The sequence below is a fragment of the Prinia subflava genome, chromosome 5 (assembly GCF_021018805.1).
Source record: "Prinia subflava isolate CZ2003 ecotype Zambia chromosome 5, Cam_Psub_1.2, whole genome shotgun sequence".
NCBI lineage: Eukaryota > Metazoa > Chordata > Aves > Passeriformes > Cisticolidae > Prinia > Prinia subflava.
Window position 1 is genome coordinate 30418985 of NC_086251.1, and position 25997 is coordinate 30444981.

Genomic DNA, 25997 nt, shown 5'->3' on the forward strand with positions numbered 1-25997 from the left:
TTTTTTAAAATAAGTTACTATTTTAATTGTGTAAGAGCTATTTTTTATATTGAAATGATAAAGCATTAGTTCTTAGGGTACTCCTGGGCTTGTCTGACCACACCTGCAATGTAAAATAACTTTAGGCTTCTCCAAGTTGTCTTTGACTGGAAGAACTAAACAGAGGCTATTCCACAAAGCAAGGACAGAAGTGAAAGTGCAACATCCACCATCATCCTCCAGAATATTCCCTCTGATGACACGGTTTGAGAAATGGCTATGTAAAAATGGTGGGGTTACAAGAAAAATCTGATTTCGCTTCCTAGGGAAGAAGTGACAGTATTACATGTCTGAGGATTTTAGAGCTAGAGAAAAATATTATTAGTCCTAATGCCTTCAGTTGATAATCTGATATGTAATGGCCAAACGAATGCAAGGACTCGGACTATAAGTAGAGAAACTTTGGTATTTTATTCATCACTTTAATTTTTGGCAAATGATGCAGTTTTTTGTCTATCTGGAAGCAGAAGTATGCACAGATCTAGGAATTTAGCTGGACATAACCATCTCCTACAAGAAATACCAACAAACAGTTCATGAATTCTTACATTGCTACATAAGTGGTGGGATTTTACAGCCAGCATTGCTTTCATAAATCCATTAATGTTCTCATAAAAATCTAATGTATCTTTAGGACACAAGTTTTCATGCACTAGATTACAACTTTACAGAAGACAGGCTCTGAGCCTGAAACAGCTTGACAGTGTCTTTTCAGCTTGTTCATCAGATTAACTTTCTGTCACACATCAGATGAACAGCTTCCTTGGTTTCTTGCCTAATCTAACACATAACCCAAGCAATTCTCTTCTCAAGCACAATCAGAAGCAAAAACAAAGGACGCTATAACATTCCACTTCTTTCTAATAGCACATTTAGTTTGAAATTTTCATTTCTGCCTCTATCTAAGAAGGATTACCCTTTTAGCAAACCATTTATAGTGAAGGGACTCTGATTTCAAATAGGATTAAAACAACATATTAGACATATACAAACCAAGCAGTCTGAGTTGCTCACAGGACTAATAATGTGTTATGGGTCCTTTCACATCTAGGTCACTGGTTCAAATTCAGCTCTAGCTGGTGATGAGTGACAAGGAACAACGAGGTAAGAACCCAGTCACAAATCTGGCCTTTTATCCCTGACTCTGCAACACATACTCTTTGTGCACTTGGGCTACTCACCTAACTACTCTTTCATGTAAATTCTACAACTCTACAATTTACTTTTCTGTAATTTCTCTTAAAAGAGCAGTAAGTATTATTACTATCATACTAACTCTAGAAGACTACTTAATTTAGGAGTCTGAAACTACAAAAGATTATCAGAAGTTTATTGCTGCTTTCAGGCTCTTCAAGAGCTAACATCCAAATACATTAAGGGGGAACTTTCTAAGGACAGGCCAACACCCTGATGTAAAAAGAACCCACCAAAATACACTGGCCACACCTGTGTCTTTTGATAGGAAGATAAACATGGAAATCAGATGTTGAATGAGCCTGAAATTCCACATTTACTCACAGACAGACAGAAGGGGTTAAAAGTGATGAAAAATGGAAATCCAGAAGCAGTCATTTTACAAATAAGAAAGACATGGGGAGAAAAGCATGTAGTGTGGAGATGCACTGTGTTCTTCCATTATACAACACAGTAAATAAATGCCATATCAAGAAAGGAGGGGAGAGAGAAAGAAAGGAGTTTATCAGCCCTCCATCCCTTGATAAAACTTGAATTTCCAAAGGAGCCTGCATTGCTGATGTCTGTACTGTTATTGTCCTGTGGCAAAACAAACGTTTCCATTTTCAACAAGTATGATGCTGGCACATTTTACTACTTAAATTATCCTTAATTAAAAACAAGGAATGAGAGCAATAAAGGAATAAAACACAGAGCACCAATACATTTTAACTCAACTTAAAAGGTGAAAAATAGTGATGGTAGTTTAGACACAACATGATAGATTCATTAATAACCTGCAACTTCTAGAAAAATCATTATGCCATCTCTTGTGTAGCCCTGATTCTAGAACATTCTTGAATTACGGCTCATACGCAGCAGTGAGAATCTTTCATATGTGCTGGGAAATTCAGAAACATTTCAACTATTCCACGTGTTTTTCCTAAGTATCTTCAAATATTTTAACCAGAGAACAAAAATACGTTTTACTGAAAACATATTTTGTTATTACTCCCACTTGAGAGTCAGCTGTGCCTTTCTTTCCAGAGGAAGCTCATCCATAGCAATTCTAAAGGACAAAGGGAAGCACAAGGACTGTGATGAAGACAATTTAATAAGACAATGCACAATAACTTTGTGCCAAGAAGGAAATAATAAAGGTGAAAAATTATGCCTTTATCTTCCAAATCTAGTGACCAAATTTCAAATCCTTCCGCCAGAGGCAGGGAGCAGTATTTGAGCCATGTACTTCAGAGATACTTGGCAATGGGTGGAGCCTACAAAAGCCACAAGCACAATTCCAAAGCTGTTTAATGGGCCACGCTTTGCCAGACTCCTATGGACAAAACGATGAAGTAAACACATCAATCAGTGTTAAGGCATTGCACTGAAGTTACTTGCTACTCCCTGACATTCTATTTAAATCTACCTTCAACCTCTTTCTCTTGTCCACTGAAATGAGCTGCAGGAATAATGTCAGTTTTAACCACTGCTCAGTTATTTTTACCACATTTTACCCATGTTATGCAAAGTGGAAAGTCTACATGCAATTAATGTGCCTTTGCAAGAAAGATCGGCATTGCTTTGCATCATACATTTGCGTCTATCCATGAACTGAATACTAAATAACAAAGTTTTCTACATCTGTCCCTCACGAGGCTACTCTGATTAGTTTTTGCAAGTGGGGAAAAACGAAATTATTATATTACTTTGTAAACCTTGAATCAGAATTATCTTTTCTTCTTAGCACACTAAGTCCTCACTACTACTCAAAAAGTGCTTTTCTCTAAATCTGCACAGAAAACAGAAGCACAAAGATGTAAAGCAATATATGGCATCACAAAAATCCCCATATTACATTCACACAACAGAGATGCAGTCTGAGGCACTGTACTTGAAAACCAAACAAGTGTAATTCAAGGAACAGGACTGGGGATCTGCTTTCCATCCTTTGTGACCAGTTGTTTCTCTTTGGAATCACTGATAACCATTAGATAAGATGACATTTGCAGACTAGCCTGTGTATTTACTCTTGCAGCAGCTTTAGAAGACTGACAAAATAATGCTTTAAATGTGTGTGAGTGACAGTACAATGCTGAGAAACTGACGTGGCTCAAAAATTCGTTCCCAGCCCTTAGAAAGTGTCTGATCCTTTCAGCTACTCCACATACTTTCTTTTCAATTATAAATGGATTTTCAGAGAAACTGGAAAATAATTTTGTTTCAAGACTGTGTTAGGTTGGACTTTATAATTTGACTCTCTCAGCCCCCTGTATTTCAACAGGAGACTGCACATTACAGCATGGATTTGTGTCCGTGTAGAGTTTCAGTTCTGATGGAAGGGATTTCTTACCTTCAGACAGGGACAAATCATCAGCTGGAGACACCAGGTCTGCCTGGATCGCAGGGCCACTGCTCAGAGATGTGGTAATCTGATTCGTCAAGATAACCTGCAAGCAGACAAGGAGAGGGGGGTGGGAAATGAATTTTTATAGCTACTGGGAGACAGAGAGAAGCCCAGGACTGGAATCCTCCAGACATAGCATTCAGGTGACCCTCTATTCTGTTCTTCAGCAAATTCAACACAGAACATTTTGAACTACCTGCAGAAACTGAAAGAGTCAGTTGAAAGAAGTGGAGGAAAAGGGATATTGTTAAAAAGATGGAATACTGAGTAACACTATGTTGATACATACAGGCACCTTAAAATAAACTACTGTTCTGAAGAGCTTCATCTTTTGCTTGTCTTCCATGAACAATTTGATGCTCCTTACAAAAACCCACAACCTTCTTCATAGGCAAACAGGAAATCTATTTTCCAAGTAATTTCACACTTTCTTCCTTCGGCTGAAGTACAGTGCCATGGAGGAAGGTGTGGTAGGGGTACATCCCCATCGATCTGAGGCACAAAAGTACTAAATGCGACAGGGCTATCTTTACAAAAGGGGATTTTTGAGTGTTTTTCAGGATCACAAGATTCTGATAAACACGACTATAGTACACACAGTGCTCTCCTCTGACAGCATGAGCAATAGTCATGCTTACAAAGATGAACAATTTCTTGCACCTTTGAACACATACTGGTTTTTATTAACAGAAAACATTAAGCAAATGCTGCAAACAACACAGAGAGGAGAACATAGCTATAGCCACAGTTATCTCATAATGCCTTGGATCTCTAAGCAGCTGCACTTTTTGCAGTAATAGCTGGTCTCCACTTTGCTAACTGACATAAACTTCAAAATTTACTTTAAAAAACAACAGCAAAAAATGATTCTTCTACTTGCACTGAGAACAGACAAACTTCAAATTCTCTTTCAAATTATGGCCTGTCTTCAGCTGTATTTGACACAGGAGAAAGGGAGAAAGGGATTCTACACAATACTTGCTGAATGCAGTTTCATGATGCTACTGGAATAAATTAAGAGATTACCACTGCTAAAAGGAAGAGGAATTTCTCTGTTCTTCCCTCCACTGCTTGTCCCTCCCTCTGATCATGCCTTCCTCCTGCTTTCTAACACTTTCAGCAGTAAGATATGACACACTCTCCCTTTTCTTTTCCCATTGTGAGAGCCCACACAAGCTGTGTCAGATCAGTGAGTTGTAGCTGGAGTGGTGGTGCTGCAGGGTATTGTGTCTTCTTCAGGCAGCATGACACGGGGTGCCAGCAGTGGGATGGAGTACGTGGCCTCTACAAGACTCCACCTCCCCGCTCACACCAGCCCATCCACCTCTGAGCTTGCAAACAGGTGCCTGAGAGCTTTATGGACTGTATCAACAAGAGTACACTGAGAAGTGTGTAAGCCACCAGGCGTTCAAGACCTTCAGAACTCCACAGTGAGAGCCCTCGTGCACATCTGCTACTGACTACAAGCTGTGACCAAACTTGAGCTAGCTGTGATCACTGCACAGCTTAACCACAGGATGCACCTTTTGGGAGTAGGCATTTATGATCACTGCAGTGAGCATGGACATGGTAGATAACAGCCCCGCTTGGTCATACCCCTCAGCTAAGGGACAACTTGCAATACTGCTAATAACAACACACAAGAAACATGTTACACCCCTCTGCTGTGTTCCCCAGAGCTGCTGTGCACACCTATGAGCACCCAAAAGCAGACAGCAAAGGGTCTGGTACACAGAACTCAGCCACTGATGGCTGACTTGTTCATAAGATTACAAAGATAATTCAATTTATTAACAAAGAAAAAAAAGAAGTCACTTTTCCTTTTTTTCTTGCTAGGATAGTTATCTTCCATTTTCATGAGCTAGTTCATCCTTGTGATAGGACAGGCATCAAAACTGGTTCAAGAAAAATGAAAGGAGAAGGCAGCCAAGAGTCAGTAGGCATAAGGAAGGATAAGGAGGAATGTGAAACCATTCTCACTTTGTTTTCACTGTGTCTCAAAAGCCACAGACTCACATATCCATAGTATCCAGCACTAGAAAATGTGCTGAAACAGAACACACTAACATAATCACACGTACTGGTGAGGTATGAAGTTTTCATTGGCACACTTTGCAATGATCACATTATTAACAAGTATCAAGCTCTCTAAGTGATTCAGTCACCCCAGACTCATGCCAAGATAATCTTTGTGCTGTGCCATCACGTATTTTATTATTTATGCACCACATTTGAAGGAAAAGTTACCATGCTTAAGGAACGTTTTTAATAGAAAAAAATACCTAAGCACACTATATTTCATATTGCTTTCCTTCAAAGGAAACTAACTTTGAAGACTTAAAAAAAAATCAAAAGAAAAATGAACAAGAAGAATAATGCAACTGCTTTGTTTTTAATCTCCCAGATTCCTCCCTAACCAGGAACTCCACAGCACTGTTAGCTGTAGGACTGGAAATCTTCACCTTTTATTTTTAACTCAAGCTATGCCTCTGAACCTAGATTTCAATTCCTGATGTATCCTTCAGTAACTATTCAATACTAATATCCTAGATTCCCTGCTATACTGTTTAAAAAAATCAATTTCAAAAAGCAGAGTCCTACCCAAGTAAATGCTTCTCTCTGACTTGCTCTGAGGATGGGAATTAAGCATATTCTGAGACCATGACTTCACTGACAGTTGCACCTTTGCTTAAATACACATCTAAATACTATTTGAATAAGCACACTTCCTCTAAGATGAAGCCATATGCATATACAGAATGCTTACTATGGAATTAATTGAAAATTATTCCCCATTTCTAGAAGCCTGCAGAACCAACATAGATGCAGTTCTCCCATAAGATGAGTTCAGCCACAAGACAAGGCTGTTAGCTAAGCACTAAATTTGGCATCAATTCCCTGTCACCCTTCTGCAGCCTTACCTACTGCAAAATTCTTTCATCAGGTATAGGTATTCCTATTATCATATATATATATATATAATACATATATATATATATTAAAATACACACAAATATATGTATTTTCACGTATCTTTGTGCAGCTCCCATAATGCAGTTTGGACCTCACTCTTGAGAGTGTGCAGAGTACTCCAAACTCTCACTAGCTCAAACAAGCTAAGGGTCACTAACAAAAGAAAAGAGCTGGTCCCTTGCCAGTTATGAAAAAAAAAAAAAAAAAAAAAAAAGGCACCCAGATTCAGCAGACTCCTCTGAATAGATACATCTATCTTCAAAACTTCAACCATACCCTTGCTGGAAAGTGCCAAGTTTCATTTTTTCCATGAGTAAAACTTTGGTCATGAATACTTTGGCAGTGAAAAGTGCCATTTAAACGAGACCATACACTTTCAGCAGCCACCAGTCCTTACAGACATTCAACTTGGAGCCCTGAATACTGCTATCACATGACTCCAGTGGCACATTTAAAGAATTTATTAATTTTACCCCAAAGTTTCCTTCATTAATCTGAAAGACATGCTTACATTCCATTCTGCTATCCTTAGAAATGGTTTGATGTATTCACAGCGTTGTAAATAGGTGTTTGAGGGAATGGGTAAACTTGTGTTGATATGGAGAGAACACAGGCAGACAAAGGAGATCTGGTGTGAAACAGCTCTGTGACTCTCTGGTGAGGAATCACATTTGTGCATGGACAGCTGAGTCTCACACATTGCTAATTATGCTGTTTCTCACAAATCACCAAAAAGGACATTTTGGGTTGGACTGATAGGTGCCACACATGAAAGAAACTACCTGCTAAAACAGTCTTTGGAAACAAGTTGACCCGTCAGTCTAAGCAAACTTAGTAGAGAGTGCTTTGCACTGAAGCAATAGCACTTCTTCAACTTTTCATTGCAGATCTGCCATTAATTTAGGACAAGAGACCTGCCAAGACCTCAGGCTAAGTAGGTAAGGAAAACCTGCCTCTGTTGAGGTTCCTTTGGACAGATACTGGACATCATTACCAGCCAAGCACAGCTTCCTCTCAAGAGGTTCAAAGCCAGTCGTACATTTATTAACTTCCAGCAGAACACTCAACAGTGACAATATCGCTACATGGTATTTTGCTGTTGTCATACTGAAATACACAGGATTTTAAAATATATTGTATTTCAAGAACACACAGTATTTTAGGAGGAGCTCCTACTTCCGACATCAACTAATGGAACAAAATATTTTCACTGCCACTAAGAGTCACAAAAAGCCATTACACCTCTCCACACACAACTGTGTCCTGACATGCAACAGGTAAGGAAGTTTTGCTATTGTTTTTCTGTTCCTGCTTTGAGATGAACAAAGGGTGAGGGCTTCTTCAGTCAGCAACTGTGCCTGAATGGAAAACACTCTCCACTGCTAAAAGAGGGGAAAAAAGGGTCAGCTAGACAGCTCAGTAACACCAGAAATATGCTTCAACACAGTCTCCCATGGTTTGTTGAACCACTGCCTTTAAGCTTTCAGCCTATTCCTTTGCAACCGGTTAAGAGAGCTATTTAACAAGTGAAAATTTACAGTCCTCGGGCTTCCAATTCTGACAGAATTACCAACTCTTTGGAAATTCACTCAGATTCAGATTTCAAAATCCTTTCTGGGAAAAAGTCTGCTACTTATAATACCACACAAATGATGGACCACACAATTTCCAAACATTTTACTTCAATTTTTACTGCAGCATAGCTACCTCAGATAGTAAAATAACCCCATCTAACCATTAGAAGTGTTATGACAGCAAGAAGAATTAGAAAATACAGAGATAAACACAAGAAGACAGTGGGAATACTTTTTCAACTTCCTAATTTTAGACATGTTTAAAAAAGAAACATAACTTACTCCTCTGATTACTTTCTCACTTTTTATAGGTGCCAATACCTGGAAAAAATGGACACAAAGATTTCTCAAAGAAGACAGCATTCAGGTTCCAGACAGATCATTGTTACTTCTAAGATTTAATCCAGAAGTCAACAACAGTGTTAATATCCTATTAAAATCTTTATATGTTGTTGTGAAAACATAGTCACCTTCCACTGATGTGATTTCAGCAGATGCTAGTTTTTTGGAAGCTTATCAGAAAAGTAAAAAAACCCAAACCTTATTTATTGTGCCTAAACTCACAACACCCCCATTTATTGGGAATAGCAAAGTTCCTGCATAAGCAGAAAATCCCTGCAGGTCCTGGGAGAGAGTTGGCCTCAGAACTTTGCACAGAAGAATAAGCAAACTATTTTTTGTTTGGTTATTTATACAGTACAATTTTTCAAGTACTCCTCCTGCCCTTCCTAGACCACACTGAAACTACTAAATCTGACTTTGTCATCCTTGTAAATCCAGTTGAGTAAATAAGCCATTTTCTGTAAACTTGTGGTCTCAGCCTCCTTGTTAGTTTATTGCAAAATTAAAGGGAGCTCAGCACAGAGCTATCAATCAGTAACCAGCAAAGGTATAAAGTCTTCTGGAATGTACCAAAAGGCAAAAAACCACACTGTTTCATGAAATGGCTGTTTGTTAAAAGAATGAAGCAGAAATCCCCATTTTGCATGCAACACTATTTAGGAAAACTCTTATTAAAGGCTTCCTGTTGAACTAGGAGAGCAAGCACAAGAACACTTGCAATAATCCCAAATTACTCCACCCTTATTAGCCCATGAATTATGTGGTTTTCCCTGTGCTCAAGAAACGTCACTAGAGAGCACCACGTACAAGTGACAAGTCAGTGGGACTGGGATGATGACTCTGTAAGCTGGAGGAGAAGGAAAGCAAAGGAAGTTTTACTGATCCCCAGCCAATCTTACTTCCAATCCCTGAGAAGGCATCTCTCTCCCTTTCCCTGAAGAACAGAGCTTTTAATGAGGCATTCAAGTAATGGCTCAAAACAATAAGGGACAGTGCACCGAGCAATACCACAGATGGGGCTGTGCTGGCAGCAACCCTGAAAACAGAAAAAGGGAACAGTGAGAAAAATAGGGTGAAGAATCATGTTTCAAACAGCTGTGAGAACCACAGCCTTCTCCTTGAAAACCTGTTAAAGATCCTCAAGACTGGCATCAGTCTGCTCGAGAAAGAATCCTAAATTACCACCATCTGTGACAGCAACAGGATATTTGTGATCTTCCTCTAAGCTACACACTAAATTGGCTTTTTCTTCAAGTTTCTTTGGGGAAATTTTCTTCAGCATCAGTGGCCATTTGCCGCAAAAGCTGTCAAAAGTTGTGCAAGACCTCAGCAGAACTTCTACTTATTATTCACAAGGAAGAAAACATTCTTAAAACTGAGCATTTTTGGTGAAATCATGAAGTCACAAACAGAGAAAGGAAATGTCTGAATGCAGTACCAAGAGCTCCTAACCAAAATACAAGTTTTCAGGAGAGAATGTCAAGTGCCCACAGCTACTACAGCACTTGAAGCCAGTTACTGCTCCCCAGGGCCTCACCTTGCAGGAGACTGGCTTTTAGTGAGAAAACCCTCTGCACAGCCGAGACAGCTCTGGGCCCCAGGAGGAATTAAACATATTTATACCACAACTGTTATAATGACAGGAGATTAAATATACATACATATCTTCATTCTTAGAAAATGCAAATTATTCTGGCTCACACAAACCAAATACAGAAGAACAAACCCAACCATTCATCATCTCAAATCCAAGCAAATCACCACACCCATCCAATACCTACCCCACTAGGTGTCTTGTACTCCTAAACTGAGCAGACACCAGCCCCAGCAGCTCAGGTTTCCGTGGGGAAGGATGTAAATGTCCAAGACTCTACAAAGCCCAGATATTGCAAGTAAAAAGACTTCTAATACATGAAATTCCCATGTCCAAAGTCAAACACCACTTCTGGGATTCAATCAAAGCCTAAGATACTCAAAAGTATCTTTACATGTTTTACTAAAATGGTTGCAGCACAAAGCTGCTTTGCTGCAGGCATGAGCAATACACAAATGCCCACATTTAACAACTGTTGCTAACCCAAACCAGCTGAAAGACAAAGTGCCCATCACAGCCATCCTGCCCATGACATGACAGAGGGACAGGCTGGTAACAGTGATACACAGGCTGCAGGGGAGCAGACAGATATTCTCAGACATAGCAGAGCAGCTACCCTGACTGAAGGCAAAGCCAAGAGCTGCTGGAATTCACATCTCAACCAGTGTTACCAGAAATTGGCATAATTCCCTGAATAACTGATATGTACACATAAACCACTGGAAGCCTGTTGAGAACCACTTCCTAATCCCATATGCAATGTATACTCCTGCAAGTGCTGGCCTTGCCTCGCAGGAAGTTCAACTGCACCTATTTTCATCAGAATCCAGGGGAAAAAAAGGCAATTAAACAGCACAGAAACAAGAAAGCACAATTCTCTGGAAGGTTCACTAACACCTTTCGAAAGAGATCTGTTGATGAGACACATTGTTGGCTAGCTGCAACCTTATTAGAGCTCTTAGGAGAGAGAGAACTTCCAACTTTTGTTTTGCCAAGGTATCTCAAACTTCTCCTCTTTCATCCTTCAGTGAGACAATTCATAGCAGCAGAGGTGATTTTATAGTTATTGGATTTCATGGGGTATAAACAGGACTTGGAAGGAACCAAGGTATCTTTCAGAGACTAGCCACTGCATTTACATCAAACTTCTGCTTTGCATAGGAAAAGTACAAATTTATGCAATTTTATTCCATAAGACTTTTGAAGAAGTGTCTATTCACCTCTCTGCCAACTGTTTAAAAAGCATCACAATGAATTAAAACTTCCAGCAGAAGAAAAAAAGAAACAAAGCAAAACAAAAGCATGCTGTTCTCAGGCAGCTACACGCCTTCAAGCTGAAATAGCCACCACCCAGCAATAGCCTGCAGTCTTCAGCCTTTCCTGCTCTGTGAACAAGGAATGCAGCCAACACAAACGTAACCTTCAAAACCCACCCCAGCACCCCTGTGCTGTGCTGCCCAGGAGAAGGTCTGTGTGCTGCAAGGCCCTCACACCCAGCAGCCTGCACAGATGTCTGCAGGGACGTACGGTGACCCCAGACAAGGATGGCCACCTTCACACCCTGCCAGGCACCCAGAGCTCCCTGCTCAGTTCCCATCAGATCCTCCTTTCCTCCAGCCTCCAGCCCCTGCTGAACGATGCCTTTCTGAATTGGCTTTCTCATGTGTGTAGCTCGGGATGTACCACAGTACGAGCCTGCTCTGACACTGGCTGAGGCAACACACAGTACTTCACATAAATCAGTGCAACCCACAGGCAACTTCTACAGCCAAAACCTGCTGCACTTTAAAAGCAGCGAGCACCACTGCTAAAAAGGGAGTTTTCTGATGAATGCCAAATTGTCTTGTAACAGCATAAATTAAATAAAATTAAAAACTCACAGTTCACTCTTTGCTTTACTCTGCAATAGCACTCTTGGTTGGTTGAATTTGTTTTGTTTTGAAGGACAGGGGAAAATCTGGGTTGCCTGGAACACCAGCAAAGTAGTACAAAATTTCAGTTCTGCATCGGCATGCTCCGGTTTGATTGAGAGGAGAGACATATCCTACACTTCCAAAAGACTGCAAGGAAGTAAAAAATTATGCTCGATTTTTTCCCAATGAAAAACCTCGTTTAGTTTATTGGCACTAGTTAGTTGTCATCAGCAGATCAAAACAGACTGAAGGCTCTTTCCTTTCACTTACTGTGTTCAGACCTTCTGCCATGCACCTACCCTGCTTCAGCCAGCACTTCAAATTTACCTAGACCTACACAAATTCTTTGACATTAAATCTCACTGCCTTCTGGTAGAATAAATGTGTTGTTGCCTCTATTGCAGAGACAGGTGCACAGACACTAAGCAAACCGACTAAAGTACCACAAATGTTTATTACCATTTCTAAACCCTGATTTCAAGAACAGAGTTAAAAGCTGTAAAGGCTCATACTCCCCCAAGCACTCTAGAACACCTCAGGACTATCTAGTATGTACCCAGAACATTATATACATATAATTCTTTCCATATATGGAGTTTATATTAGTTACGTTTTTTTATGCCTGTCTATACTTAGCTTTTTCCTAACAACTCAACGGGAATATGAAGTAATTAGAGAAGTGTCTATTTTTCATTACTTAACTAATGAAATACTCCTAACAAGGTCTGCTTAGGGCTCATGGTCTATTTCAAGTTGATAATTAGTGTACCAGCATTTCTATTTGATTTTGATGCTTTGACAAGCCCATCAGAAACATCATTTATACTAATATACACATGCAGATCTAGAGAGATACAGCATATAAAGCACAACTTCATGTCATTAATTCCATTAATTCCTCAGATCCTTTCCAATTAGTTCCTTCAAGACTCCAAGGCAGTGGGTCACAGGAGACTCACTGAATCTTGGATAGAAACTGAAACAGCTCAATGGGCTACTGTAACCTACAGCTTTGCTGAACAGCTTGAAAAACACTTTCCCTAGCTCCAACTTATCCCACATCATGACCCTAACATTCTTAAAAGGAGGACAGTGTTAGATTAGACTGCTCCTTGCTATCTTGTGGAAGCAGCAGAAAGCACTCCTAGGATGTGCTGGAATATTTGCTCCCCTTGTCCCTTCATTAAACTTTAAATGCAGGTAACTACTACCACCCATGGCTTACTTTTTTCATACACAACATAATTTATCAGCACCACAGAAATAGAGCAAATCTTTTCTAGCCTATGGTTACATTAGAGAATACAGGATGTTTTATACCACACCTGTTTGAAAAGTTTTCTTACTGTGCTATGGCCTTTCACTGAACACATTTCAAGACATGGGATTTTTGTACTTGTCTATAATGGCTATGCTTAGATAACCACACAGTTTTATTTCAGTGTATGTAACAGTCCATGGGGTTGAAGTACAGGGTAACAGGGGATTTGGGTATATAACTCCATCCCCCCCATTTGCTCAGCTATTTGACAGGTCTGTAGAGTATTAAGGTAGTAACTGATACTGCAAAGAAGCCTGACAATCAATATATTGACAATTTTTACAGAACAAACTAGACACTGACAGCAGTACTTAGTGCAGCTATGGCTGATTTAGTGAATGCTGTGTTCCTGCTGGTTTCAAAGTTCAGTTATCAACCTCTACAGACAAAATATCCAGATGCTGAGACAAACAGCCTGTCAAGTTTGATTTCATCATCATTTTGCCATCAGATTTCCTTCCTTCCAGCTCAGGGCTCAAAAAGGTATGAAAGAACAGGTGAGAATGAAATAGATGTATTACAAGCTGTAGATACCTATTAACATTTCATTTTAGACATTTTCATACACTGAATTGCATTTACACCTTTAGAGCCTAACCTATAGTTCAGCCAATAATCTTTCTCTGCCAGAAATATTTACAATATTTACAAAACCATCAGTAGCCTTGGTCTCCCTTAAAATGCAACAAAACAAAACACACCAGTCTGAACAGTGGGTAGAACTTTCTGCTGTACCAGTGATTGTTTTCATAATCAACACATTTTAGTCCAATTGGACTGAAAGTCAAAGTTTCACCATCTAACATTTTGAGCTTTGTAATATCTCAACGTACCTCTAAAATGCAGTGCAATATTTTTATGCAAAAGAAGATTATTCAGGTATATTTTATCAGTCTCCTAAACCTGCAGACTTAGACAATCAAAAGCTTTAACTTTTGACATTCTTCCTCTTATAATGTTCAATACATTATCTAAACTAAGATATTCTGAAGAAAATCTAAAAAAATTAAACAAACACAACTTATACAAAAGGCACAGTGGTGGACTGCGTTAAAAAGTTTTATTAGCACTCCTTGAAGACTGCAACAGCATTTTAGGAAGCCTTGTTACACAACACTAAGATTATCCTAAGTGTTTCTTCCACAAAAGCACATTAAAATAAAAAGTCTACTAGTTATAGCTAAATAGTTCATAATGAGACAGGAAAAAAAAACATGCCCAAACAGGTATGTGTGTGATTGTTTTCCAAACACGTCAAGATCTGGTATCACACAGAGGAAAGAAGAGGAGAAGGGACACAAATCATCCACGTTTCTTCTCATTCATATTTGGGGGAAAACAAATAAAATTTTGTTGCTTAAAACATTCTGGAATTTCAGTGACATTGTCTTTGCCTCTGTAATCTATCTTTTCTAAATCCTTTCACTAGGAAATATAGTTTGTCTGCATTTCTCCAATAAAATTGGCCTTTAATGTCTCATTTTAAGTTTTCTATTAAGCTATCCAACTTACTTGAATTGGAGTGTATTTTTCTTGGAAGCATGAATAATTAGAAACCTTTTAGAAAGTTAGGACTTAGGATGGAAAAATGAACTCTGAAAAATTCCAGGAATCATTTTTTGCGCTGAGACTGCAGCACACTCTTGACACACACCCCCTTAGGCTTGGTAATCACTGAGAATAGGTCCACTGGTTATACTGGAAATGACCTTGGGTCTACCAGTATCACTGTATTGTTGGCACACCACTTTTTATGAAAATATTTGTAAACACTTAATAAAACAAAGCCAAATAGCTCTATTCAGTTCTTTGGGTACTCTAGAATATTTACAGCTGTTACTAGAAAAAGAGAAATTTTGAGACTTGATGTTAGGTGAATAAAAACAGTCTTTGGCACATGCAGTGATCTGAAACTCTCAAAAAACGTTGGGAATGGTACAGGATTTCAGCTTTTTCACAATTAGAAAGCATCTGTTCTTTAGGAATTATATTTAAGTAAGTAATTTTTGCATATCATTCAAACAATGTGAGTGCAACAAAGATTTGTTGTTATCCATCCTGCAAACTACACACAGCCATTAGAGAAAAGCAGCTGGTGTCTTCTGGACAGCCAACTGAAATTTTGCAGCAGTTCTAGATTAATTGTTCACTGCAGCTAGGAATTTTTAAATATAATTTCCTAGACTTGCTATTAAAATTCACAGGATCATGCATTTTCCTTGGACTCCATTGAAACTGCTTCATCTAAAGTCTTTCTCAAAGAAACCACATCAGAGTCTCCATCATTGAGTTCTGCAAAAAACTGCAAAGATAGCAGTGTTAAAAATTAATTACAATTATTTAATTTAGGGAAGAACTTAAAAGGAGCAAATTATGCTTTATCAACAGATTCTGTTGATTCAGTAGGTTTTCTGCAGCCCTGTGACTGGAACAGCTTCCTCCAGTGAGGAGTGAGATACCTGGGCAAACACACAGGAAACCTGGCCTAGATTAGAAATGCATTTCTGGACAGGACTGAGGTGTATGAGCCAACATTGTGGGAAATCAGGAGCAAAAGCAGTAAGATGTTTCTGGCCAGGCAGGAAGTGCATCTTCAGATTCACTAGGTGTGGCTCAGGAGATAGCAGCTACAGATGCTGGGACACTGGGATTGGTGCTGATGGTGGAATAGTAGCTCAGTAGACTTTCTCAGGAAAGGATAGGATGTACTTGTAGATTAAAGATTAAAATAATTCAGTGCAAGATACTTGATACAAAGCAAGGTGCAGTAGCAGAGCACAGTGTGTGATGGATAGAAGCTAACTGTTCAACTATATCTGAATGTCAGTGAAAATTCTTTCATGTTTAGTTGGATGCTAATTTACGAAATACCTTGTGTGGTGTGGAAATGTAAAGCTTCTGGAGACAGAAGGGCACTGGTGGCACACACCCCTCCAGTCACACTCTGTGATTCCTGAGATCATCAAAACAGACTAGAAAAGTGTTTTCAGTAGTAGTGCTAGCAATTCAATAAAGTTATTTTTTCATTGGCTATTCCTTGGTTTAATTAAAGATAACTATGATGTGCTTTATAATAAATTTCTCCTCAAAAAGTTACTTATTGTTTTTCTATTTAAAACAATCTATATCTGCTGTTAGCAAGCCTTAAAATTCCGTGCATGAACAGAACATCCATTGATAGATTACACTCCAGCTGCCTCTTGGACTTACTTCCTCCTCCTCCAGAACATTAGATATCCACTTAATTGTAGAAACTAGCCTGACAAGGTAAGTTCTCATTTTGAATTTTATTAATAATACACAGTTTTTATTCCAGACTATGTAAGATTTATTGCAAGTCTAGTTTTATTGATCCTAAAGGAGTTACAGCAAAGTGAAACATGATCTGGGACTTATCTCTGTCCAGCTTCATCCTTTTGTCCATAAATACATTCACAGAGAAACAACCAGTCCAGATTTTTTCTCTTCTTATTAACTCTTCACCTCCATTAATATTCAAGGGAGAACAGGAGGGAGCAGAAGTCCAATCGCATGTTTTCTAATCCTAGTTCTGAGGCTAAGTAGCTGCAACTGCTTACAGATACAATAAATTCTTTGTGCCCTGCTTTCAAAGTAGGCCTAATGCCTACCCCATAAGAGTATTGTGGGATTTGGTATTTTGCTTTCCTAATGCTTTGAACTCCCTGCATGAAGTGTGATTAAGATCACAGTGCATCACCACAAACCACCCTGTGTTCCCAGAGTCTCCCAGTGTATAGCTGGGCAACATCTAAATACAATTTAGCAGTAATAGTTGACCTCTGTAGGTTCTATACATGGGCTTGCTGGCCTTGTAACAAAACCCTAAAAAACTTCCCTCCAGAAAATCGACTGGCTTTTTTCTTTCCTTTTGGCATTTTTGGCGGAGGGGGGGAAGTTGATGTGTTTTTTAAAACCCTTTGCCTTTGCTTGAGTTGGGAGTAAAAGCATCACTGGTTTGCACTGCAAGTTTGGGAAGGGTAAATGTGAAAAATTCCTCATGGCTCAGCTTCTGGTTTTTTGTACAACATTCTGTAAAGTATTAGCATTATTCTGTATTTAAAACAGACGGAAAGTAACAAATAGATGCCAGCTTATTATTTAAATGTTAGCTGTGAACTGTGTTCTTGGAAACAACTTCTGGTCTCTCTTGAGCTTACTGAGGGTGTTTTAAAGAGCTGTTTAATAGAGCAGGGAGTACTGAATAGTTCCAGAACAGCAAAAACAACAAAATGACAGCAATGTAGAACAGCTTCAAATCAGCCCTGTACCAATTTATTTTCTGAACTGGATAACTCAGATCATTCCTGTGCCAGTAAAAGGCAAATAAACAGTTATTCTTTAGGGTGTTACAAGATCAACAACTACAGACTTTGGACTACTTTTAAAACACGAGGCTCAATAAGGAGCTGTATATATCAGAATAAGCAGCATGAAAAAATATTCTGTTCCTCTCTGCAAAAGCACAGGGTAAAACACACACACAGAGAAAGATCAGGTCAGCACTGAAACGAAATACTCCTTCTCAGATGTAAAAGCTGAGTTTTTAACAGGCTAAAGAAAACATCAGCAATTACCTAGACTTCACTCCAAACCCAATCTCAACAGCCAAGAAAGAATTGTTGCTGAGGAAACTGCAGCATGCAACACCTCACCGAGAGCTGTGTCTGCACTGACACTTCAGAGAGAAAGCGGGAGAGGCACAAATAATTAAGGAGAAGGCATGATTTACGGAAAATGAACACAAACCTCCTCCAGGAATGAACACTGCCTGGAACACCAGCAGCAAATATAAATGGGAGGAACAGAATTGGCACATCTAGAACATGGTGGGGCACAGAGTCCTGAAAACCGCTGCTTTGGAGGCAAAGTGCCTGCTACAAGTTTCACCTCACTTCAAAGAATGAGCCATAAACAGAAAAGCCATTCTCACCAAGCAAGAAGCCATCCCCTGTTGGCTGTACAGACTGAGAACTGTACTTGCAATTACCATCACAAGAAAGACTCACTATTCATTTTGCCACAGTTTCTATCCTGATTACAAATAGCAAGAGCCAGCCTCAAGAATAAATGCTGACCCACTGCAATCCAACACATCTAATTGCTTCTGATAAAAATGACCAATGCCTAAAGGCCCAAAGTAGCTCAAACTCGACAGATACTGAACTACAAGCTTTGTAAAACATATTTCTGAAATTCTGTATAGACAGCATCAGACTGAGTTGATTAAAAGACAGATACAGATAGTTGCCAACTCCACTTTGCCAATTTGCAGCATTATTTTGGAGGGACCAGAAAACCAGGAAGATGTTTTATGCAAATGAACAAGGTCAAACTTGTTCAAAGCAGACCATGAGATACTGCATTCTTCATTTTCCTTAAAACTTATAGTATTTTGAGGATATAAAGGAAGAGTTAATAATGCATTGTATAGGACTGTATTCTTATTTGCATTCTGGTTTGTGTCTTAAGCAGATTCTCTCCATTCTTGGAGATTAAAATTTTTTCTTAAGCTCCTGTGAGATTGAACTACTGTAACAGGAGTGCATGAAACACCTCAGATAACCATTACTGAGGGATTCATAATGAAATCTTGAGAACTCGTAACACAAAGTAGAAAAAAGGTAACTAACAGGTCTGTTTGCACTACAAATCTAGTTTACCAAGAAGTCTAGCCATGACACAGTTTAATTTTGAAGCCGATAATTTTATAACATACACATGTACACACAGCATGTACATGCTCTTTGCCCCAGACCTGGATCATGTCAGAGCTTGTCCAGGCACTATCACTCCCTTCCCAATTCCTCTGTCCCAGGTCAAAGCAGAATTTAAAAAAATCTCCTGCCCTGCAGTCTAACATTGTAGGCTGGAGAAGGGCAGTGCCACTCAGCTCTACGTTAACACAGCAATTCCTTCCATCTTCCCTGTCAGACCAGGGACACAGCATTTGTAGAAGAATGCAGCAGAGTTATACTTATCCAGTAATGGAAGTATTTTGTTAAACCTGCCACTCTACCTCCCTGTACAGATGCTTTCTTTATCTTCATCTAAAACTCACTGTGCAAAAGATGGAAAAGTGTAAATTGAGGCAGAAACCACATTCAGACTGAGTAAGTACTCAACAGTATGAACACTGTGATACACTCTATATATTCACTGTATTTTAATTGCCTAAGACTGGACACTGGAGACACTGGAACAAGCTGATTTTCTAAAAAATTAGAAAGCTTTTCTAATTTTCACAAGTGTTTCTGTGTTGTTAGAGCAAACCAAATTTAAGTTAAAAACTGCCAGGAAAGCCATTGATCAGGCAATTGTAATAAATGCTCCAAGAACTATAATCCAAAAGGGATCATTTGTCTTCCTTTCCTTCTCCTTCTCCCACCTGAACATCATGGTTTTGCACACACACATTCCTGCAATTGTCTTTTGGGCCCTTATGGACTTCGTTTCCAACCAATCATTCTTTTGATTTCACCTCTTTTCAGAAATATTACTAAAACAAAGACAAAACACCTCAGAATACACAACTAGGATTGGAAGAATTCTTTTAATCACAACTGAGAAGTCAGTAAAGCATTTGCAGATCTTTAAGTCTACCTCCCTTCAGAAACATAAAGACAGCCTTTCTGTTTTGAAAGAGAAACGTGTGAAGTTCACTAAAAGCAGCGGAAGACTGTAAGGGAAGTGTCTAATAAACTCTTCTAAAATTTCTTCTCAGTTCATTGGAGTTACTATAAAATGGTGGGCCCAGAAAGAGTTAATACTACAGCATTTACACATATTTCTAGAAAACAAAACATCAGAAAGAAGAGAGAAAAGAACCAAAGAGCAATCTGAACAAGTATTCCCACTTAAGGCAGTACTTAAGCATGTACTCAATTTAAAGTATATACTTAAAACAGTAATTAAAATATTTTTAAGTGCTTTCCTGAGTTGATATCAAAGAATTCAATCAGACATTGATGCAAAAATTTGGCAGTATTTGTTGCATTTTATTTAACATTGGAATGCAAAAAAGTTATTCAAAGACAAACTGCTGTATGAGGCAGAGACTGGGTGTTCTTGCAAGTTTTGGGTGCAGCCAGCCTGGCCACTACACTCTGGAATTGCAGTCATAAGAATTAGTACTTCAAAGGACAAAAGCATTACAGCAGAACTGGAAGATGAACAGAGATCACAGAAACAAGGCATTTTCAAGAAAGTTTTACCAAATAAACACTTGAAATATGCACTTTTAAAAAAAACATATATACATTTACTACACCATTACTAAGAGCTTAAAGGAAATGGTGTCAAATTAGAGGATGTAGCAACAGAACAGGATTTAGGCAAATTATATACGCTAAAAAAAAAGAAACTATGGAATAAAAATCAGTATCTGGCCCCAGAGGAAGAACTAGGTTTTGAGTAGAACACAGTAATGTTATACTGAAAGAATAGCAGAGAATGTTCTATATTGTTGAAACTTCCTTAAGACAAACCCAAGCCACAAAAATATAATGAGGTTACACATAGAGTTATAGTTGTCTTCCATACTTCAGGAGAAGGACAACAAGCATAAAAGTTGAGACTAATAATGCCAGTACTCCTACTAACAATTAAGACAACAAGGTCTATTAGGATTATTGCTTTTAATTGCTTTTAATTGCCTCATTTACAAACTGTAATCAATGGTCAGCACCGAGCATTTCAGAAATACCTGGCATTACCAGGAAATATCACAAACCATCTGACACTGGTACCCCCAAAACTGAAAACTTCAGCTGCTAGCCTAGCAATGATAAATTCAGAGAAGAGAGATGAAGTTAAAAGCATTTCAGCTCAAAAGTAATTTTAAAAATCTTCAGTTTTTACAGAAGGACTACATCTCAGAAAACACAGGCAGCCCCAATAATAGATAGAGGGAAAAATTTAAACAGCATTTTTGATAAACAACTAGACCTTAGAAAATGAACATTCAGACTAATACAGCTGATTGAGAGGAAAATAAACTACAGCGGTCAATATGTAAGAATAAAATCTAGAGAGCTGCGATGAATTGAAATAGCAAATAAATGAAGACCAAAAAATCAAACAAATTCCTGAAGTATGTCTAAAGCAAGTAAACAAAGAATCTGCTGGCAAGAAAAAAGAGAAAGGGGATAAGGCCCACTTAAAGAAGCAATATGATTGTGTTAAATAAGTTCTCAATGAAAAAATCTTACACAAATACTTATCCGGATCCCACAGCTATTTTCAAGTAACTGAGATAAGGCATTTCCAGGAACTAGGGGATCACAAAAGATACTAAAGTTAAAGAGAAATGCTCAACAAGGTAGCCTGGAAAAAAACAATGTGGCAAAGTTCACAGTCATGTGGATGAACGCCTTAAAATTCCACTGTAACACAGCAGCATCACACACAAAAACACTCCCAAGCTCCTCTTCTCACTCCATACTGGCACCATGTTTTTGCCCATTTGTACACTTGCTCCATACCATTACTTTTTTCGCAATACAAAATCAAATTCTCTTACAAGTGTTGGCATAAAGCCCCTACCTGCGTCTTCCTTACTCTCAGGCTTCCTGGACCTCCACAAACTCACCAGCTGATGCACCAAAAGTGCAACATGAGGTCATTCGGGCTGAGGTACCTGAGAGCTCTTCTCCTTCAGAATGTTGATTTGTATAATGAATTACTGCAGGAGAACATCTGTCATTGCAATACATGCACTGTACAACAAGGAACATTAATGTAAGTTTGTGATACCTTCATTTTGAGGTTTTGCCATCTGTGTGTAGGCCATTTTCAGCCACTGAAGATATCAAGTGCAATCCGAAGAGAATTTTTTTCATAAAATAATTTTAGACATGTTTTTAAAATAAGAAAACATACTATTGGCACAACTACTGCTCCTGTGTTCCCTTGGGGACATTTTTATTGGTACCCATTACAGAGAAAACCCCCACACCTCTATGACTTCTAGTATGTTTTCTACACAGAATAATCACTATGAGACTGTATTTTCACATATGTTTACGTATGTTTTAAATGGAGTAAGATGAGACTGAAATGAGAAGCTAGTGCCCTCTCCTGCATCTCATTTCCATCCCTGAACTGCTGCCCATTCCATGCAGGAAGATGTTTCTGTGGACTTACACTGAACAGGCCTAAGCTTCTGCAGTTCCCAGCCTGGATGGAGGGAGAATGGGATGGCTCCTTTCAGCTGCTGTGCTGTGTTACTGTGTGCATAGAACGTTCGTAGAATTACAGGACAGGAGTCTGTCCTAATGCAGAGCTCACATCAGCGCCAAAAAAAAAAAAGAGAATAACATCCCACCACCACTATGATTTCAGACCTTCAAAGGAGAACAAAAATCAAAACTTCCCTTATGTTAGGCTCTTTTCCATTACTACAATATGGGAAAACACCATTTCATTACATCCTTGTTTCTGGTCCTGCTAGTTCTCAAAAGTTTAGACCAGCCAGCCATGACTGAAGAACTGGTTACAGCCCAATGCATACCTCAAACTATCATCCTGTTTGAGAAAGGTGAAGGAAGCCATTACCTAATAGGCTGTCTATTTGTCCTATTTATTTTAAATGGTATTGTCTGGAGGTGTTCAGAATTTTGAATGTTGTAACTTCTTCCCAGGGAGATGCAGATGAGAAAGCCAAGGAGCTGTTAAGCAGACCATGAGATACTAAATGCAATTCCCAGCTGCACCCTCCCCATTCTCCAACCCACAAGATACATTGTTGCGGTGCCAAAACCGAAGCCCCTCGGCTTCACCCCGAGCCAGCCCAGGCACCGGAGCAAGCGTGAGTCTGAGCTGCCCCTCAGCACTCAGTGAGGAGTCAGCCCTTGTGGATCCTTTTCCCTGGGAGAAGGCCAACGGTGATAAGATGTATCAGGCGACAGCGCAGAGAGGAAGAAAGGAGGGCCCAGTCAGCCAGACAGTTAAACAGTAACTTTAATCTTCACCAACACTGTCGGGGCCAGGTCGGACTGGACTGGACCCAGAACAAAGGAACACAAGGGCTTTTAAACTCTCGGGGAAGGGGAGGAGAAATGGGAGTTCCTCTTTGTGGCCTCCAATCAGAACGTATCACTAGGGAGACAAGGGGAGGGGTTGCAATCCTTGGGCCAATTGGGGAGCAGGGGAGGGATAACACAGTGGCGGGGGGGGGGGGGGGGGGAGGGGGGGGAAAGGGAAAAGTAACATGTAACTGGAGTGGGCTAAAAATAGGAGCTTGTAGGGAGGATGTATCAACTTATGAATTTCAATTGGGGGGGGGTACTTAGAACATACAATGGTATACAGAACATACAGTATTGGACCCACCAACCTTTTAACTTTTTTCAATCACTTCATGCCTAAATCCATTCTACTTGGTAATCCACCCACATGTCCTTCAGCTCTTCCCTATCTCCACAACCCTTTCTTTATTATCCTTCTTTCAGCTCCCTCTCTCTCTTCCTTAAGTCTCTCTTCAAATCTTCTCCCTCGTCTGTCCTTCTTTTCCTTGTCACAGTCCTTCAAAGCACCTGCTTTCGCCTGCTTACACTGTCCAGCTTTCTCTGGAGGGTCCAACCAGAGTTCAACATAATAAATGGGGAAAATTCAACCATCCACACCACCACAATACATCTTTCACACAGTCTTTAGGCTTTGATTGTTGAACAACACCGGCCAAGATTTACTAGTAATTTACCAGGGAGCTTATTTTTTCAAAGATGACAGCAAAACTGCTCATAAGAGCCATGCATTTCATGGTAATATGTTTACATAGATGCTTTTCTCTAAAAGGAAATTATTATATCTATGTAATATTTAAACAGATCCACTTCTGCTGAAAATAGCATTTGCTACAATTCAGCTGCTGACTAACACACTGCCTGCTCTGCAACAGCAAGGCACCACTTAAATCTCTTAAAAAACTTTCTGTTTAATAAGCATTTAACTATTCTATAGAAATAAAAAGCAAACAATCAGATTAAAAACTGAAGAAAACCTTGTAGCACACAATTCCATGTGTTTGGGAATTGCCTGCTACATTCTGTTAAGACAGCTATTTAGAACACCAATTGGTCACATCTCACTTTGAGGTATCTGTTTTTCTCTCTAAGTTCATTGAAAGAGTGTTGAGCATGCCAAGAAATCAACTTCTAGTGAAGTTATTCTGCCACCTGCTGTTGGACTTATAGACATACTAGATATTTAAGTCTGAATATTTTCAATTTAAAGAAAACTAATAAAAAGGGGAGATATTTCCTCACTGGAGAAAAACTGATTATTAACTATGAAACATTAATATATTAGACTCTTCTCCTCTTTTTTATTTCTCAAGCATTCTTATCACCAAGACAGAGGGGTCAGGAGTTAGGAGAGCCTTGCACAAGGGAAAAGCCAATGGTTAAAAAAAAAAAAAAAAGAAATATAAGGAAGGAAAGAATTATTAAACCTCATAAAACAAAGTATTTTCACGAGTGTCATAATATTCACATAGGAATAATTGTCTAAAAGCCTTCTAGTCTGAAAACTGCAACCCTAAACACTGCTGGATTACCGTATCAAATTAAAGAACGAGTTAAATAAAATACTGAAAGTCACCAGTTTACACTCACTGTCTGAGTGGGGGAGAAACTAGAGCAAGTGGTACTGAAAAGCTGGCTCCTGTTACACCTTCAGCTCTATCAGTAACACAGCTGATGGTTTAGCAAACTTGACAAAGTCCTGTTCCAAAAAACAAGTGTCAAGAAGGTGGCCATGCCAGACAGCAGCACCCACCACTTTTGGGATACCAACAAGTGGCACTCCCTCATGTGTGGGCATGCACAACACCTTTCCACAGGGTCAGAGTGGCTACACCATATGCTGTCCTTATGTTGCCCATGCTTGAATACTTGTCCACAGTGCAGACAGTATAGAAAGACTTGAGGAAAGGACAGAAAAAAGATAGGACACCCTAAAGAACTGCAGAGGGAAGACAGGAAAGGCAGAGTTGCCTGCTGAAAGATGATCCACTCCCTTGAAAAATGCCTTTGGATTTTTAATTATTGCAATTAATGAAAGATAAGACTCTAGATGTAACCTAAACTACAGGAAAAAAAAAATCCCTGACCAGAGAAGGAAACTCTGACTCCACAAAACAAATATCCATGCAACACATCCCTACTCTCTCCTACAAAGGGTTCCTCATAGTAACAGGACCAAAAAATTGCCTCCATTCCAAACAGATTGGACTAAACTTGCTTAGCTCATGAGACTGGAGGGGGATCACAAGACAGCAGGGTTAACCACTCCTTGCATTAAACATATCTACTTGGTCTACTCTTCATCTGGAGCACTACCAGAAGCTTGCTCTGCCTTGGCAGATGCCCACTGCCATTTACAATGAATATTCAGCTGTTCCTTCAGGATCTTCATCCCTTTGATATCCCATTGCCTGTTACACATTACACAGGAGTACAACCCCTGTTTGCAAGCAGTACCTGCATGGCAGCCTCACACTCTTTCAAATGAAACCTCCCAGCAATTTTTGTTTTGCCTCTTGGTCAAGTAGAGGAATTAGTTCTCCAGACAAGAGCTCTGCATTCCACCACTGGTTCTTCTCAGGGAAGAGCTCCAGCTGCCCCTGAGTGAAAGAGCATCC

The 25997-nt window shown here is 39.3% G+C and overlaps 1 protein-coding gene across 8 annotated transcripts in view; it reads right to left on the reverse strand.

Annotated features, from left to right (window-relative positions):
* The window catches only part of RAD51B (RAD51 paralog B), a 431141-nt gene that overhangs the window by 232169 nt on the left and 172975 nt on the right, over positions 1–25997 (reverse strand). For all 8 annotated transcript variants that reach the window (XR_010080554.1, XR_010080553.1, XM_063398750.1 and 5 more), the window contains one exon: positions 3566–3662. Coding sequence is in view for 6 of the 8 variants with exons in the window: in XM_063398750.1 (XP_063254820.1) it covers positions 3566–3662 (97 nt within the window). In the remaining 2 variants the exon portion in view is untranslated. The remainder of the gene's footprint in view (positions 1–3565; positions 3663–25997) is intronic.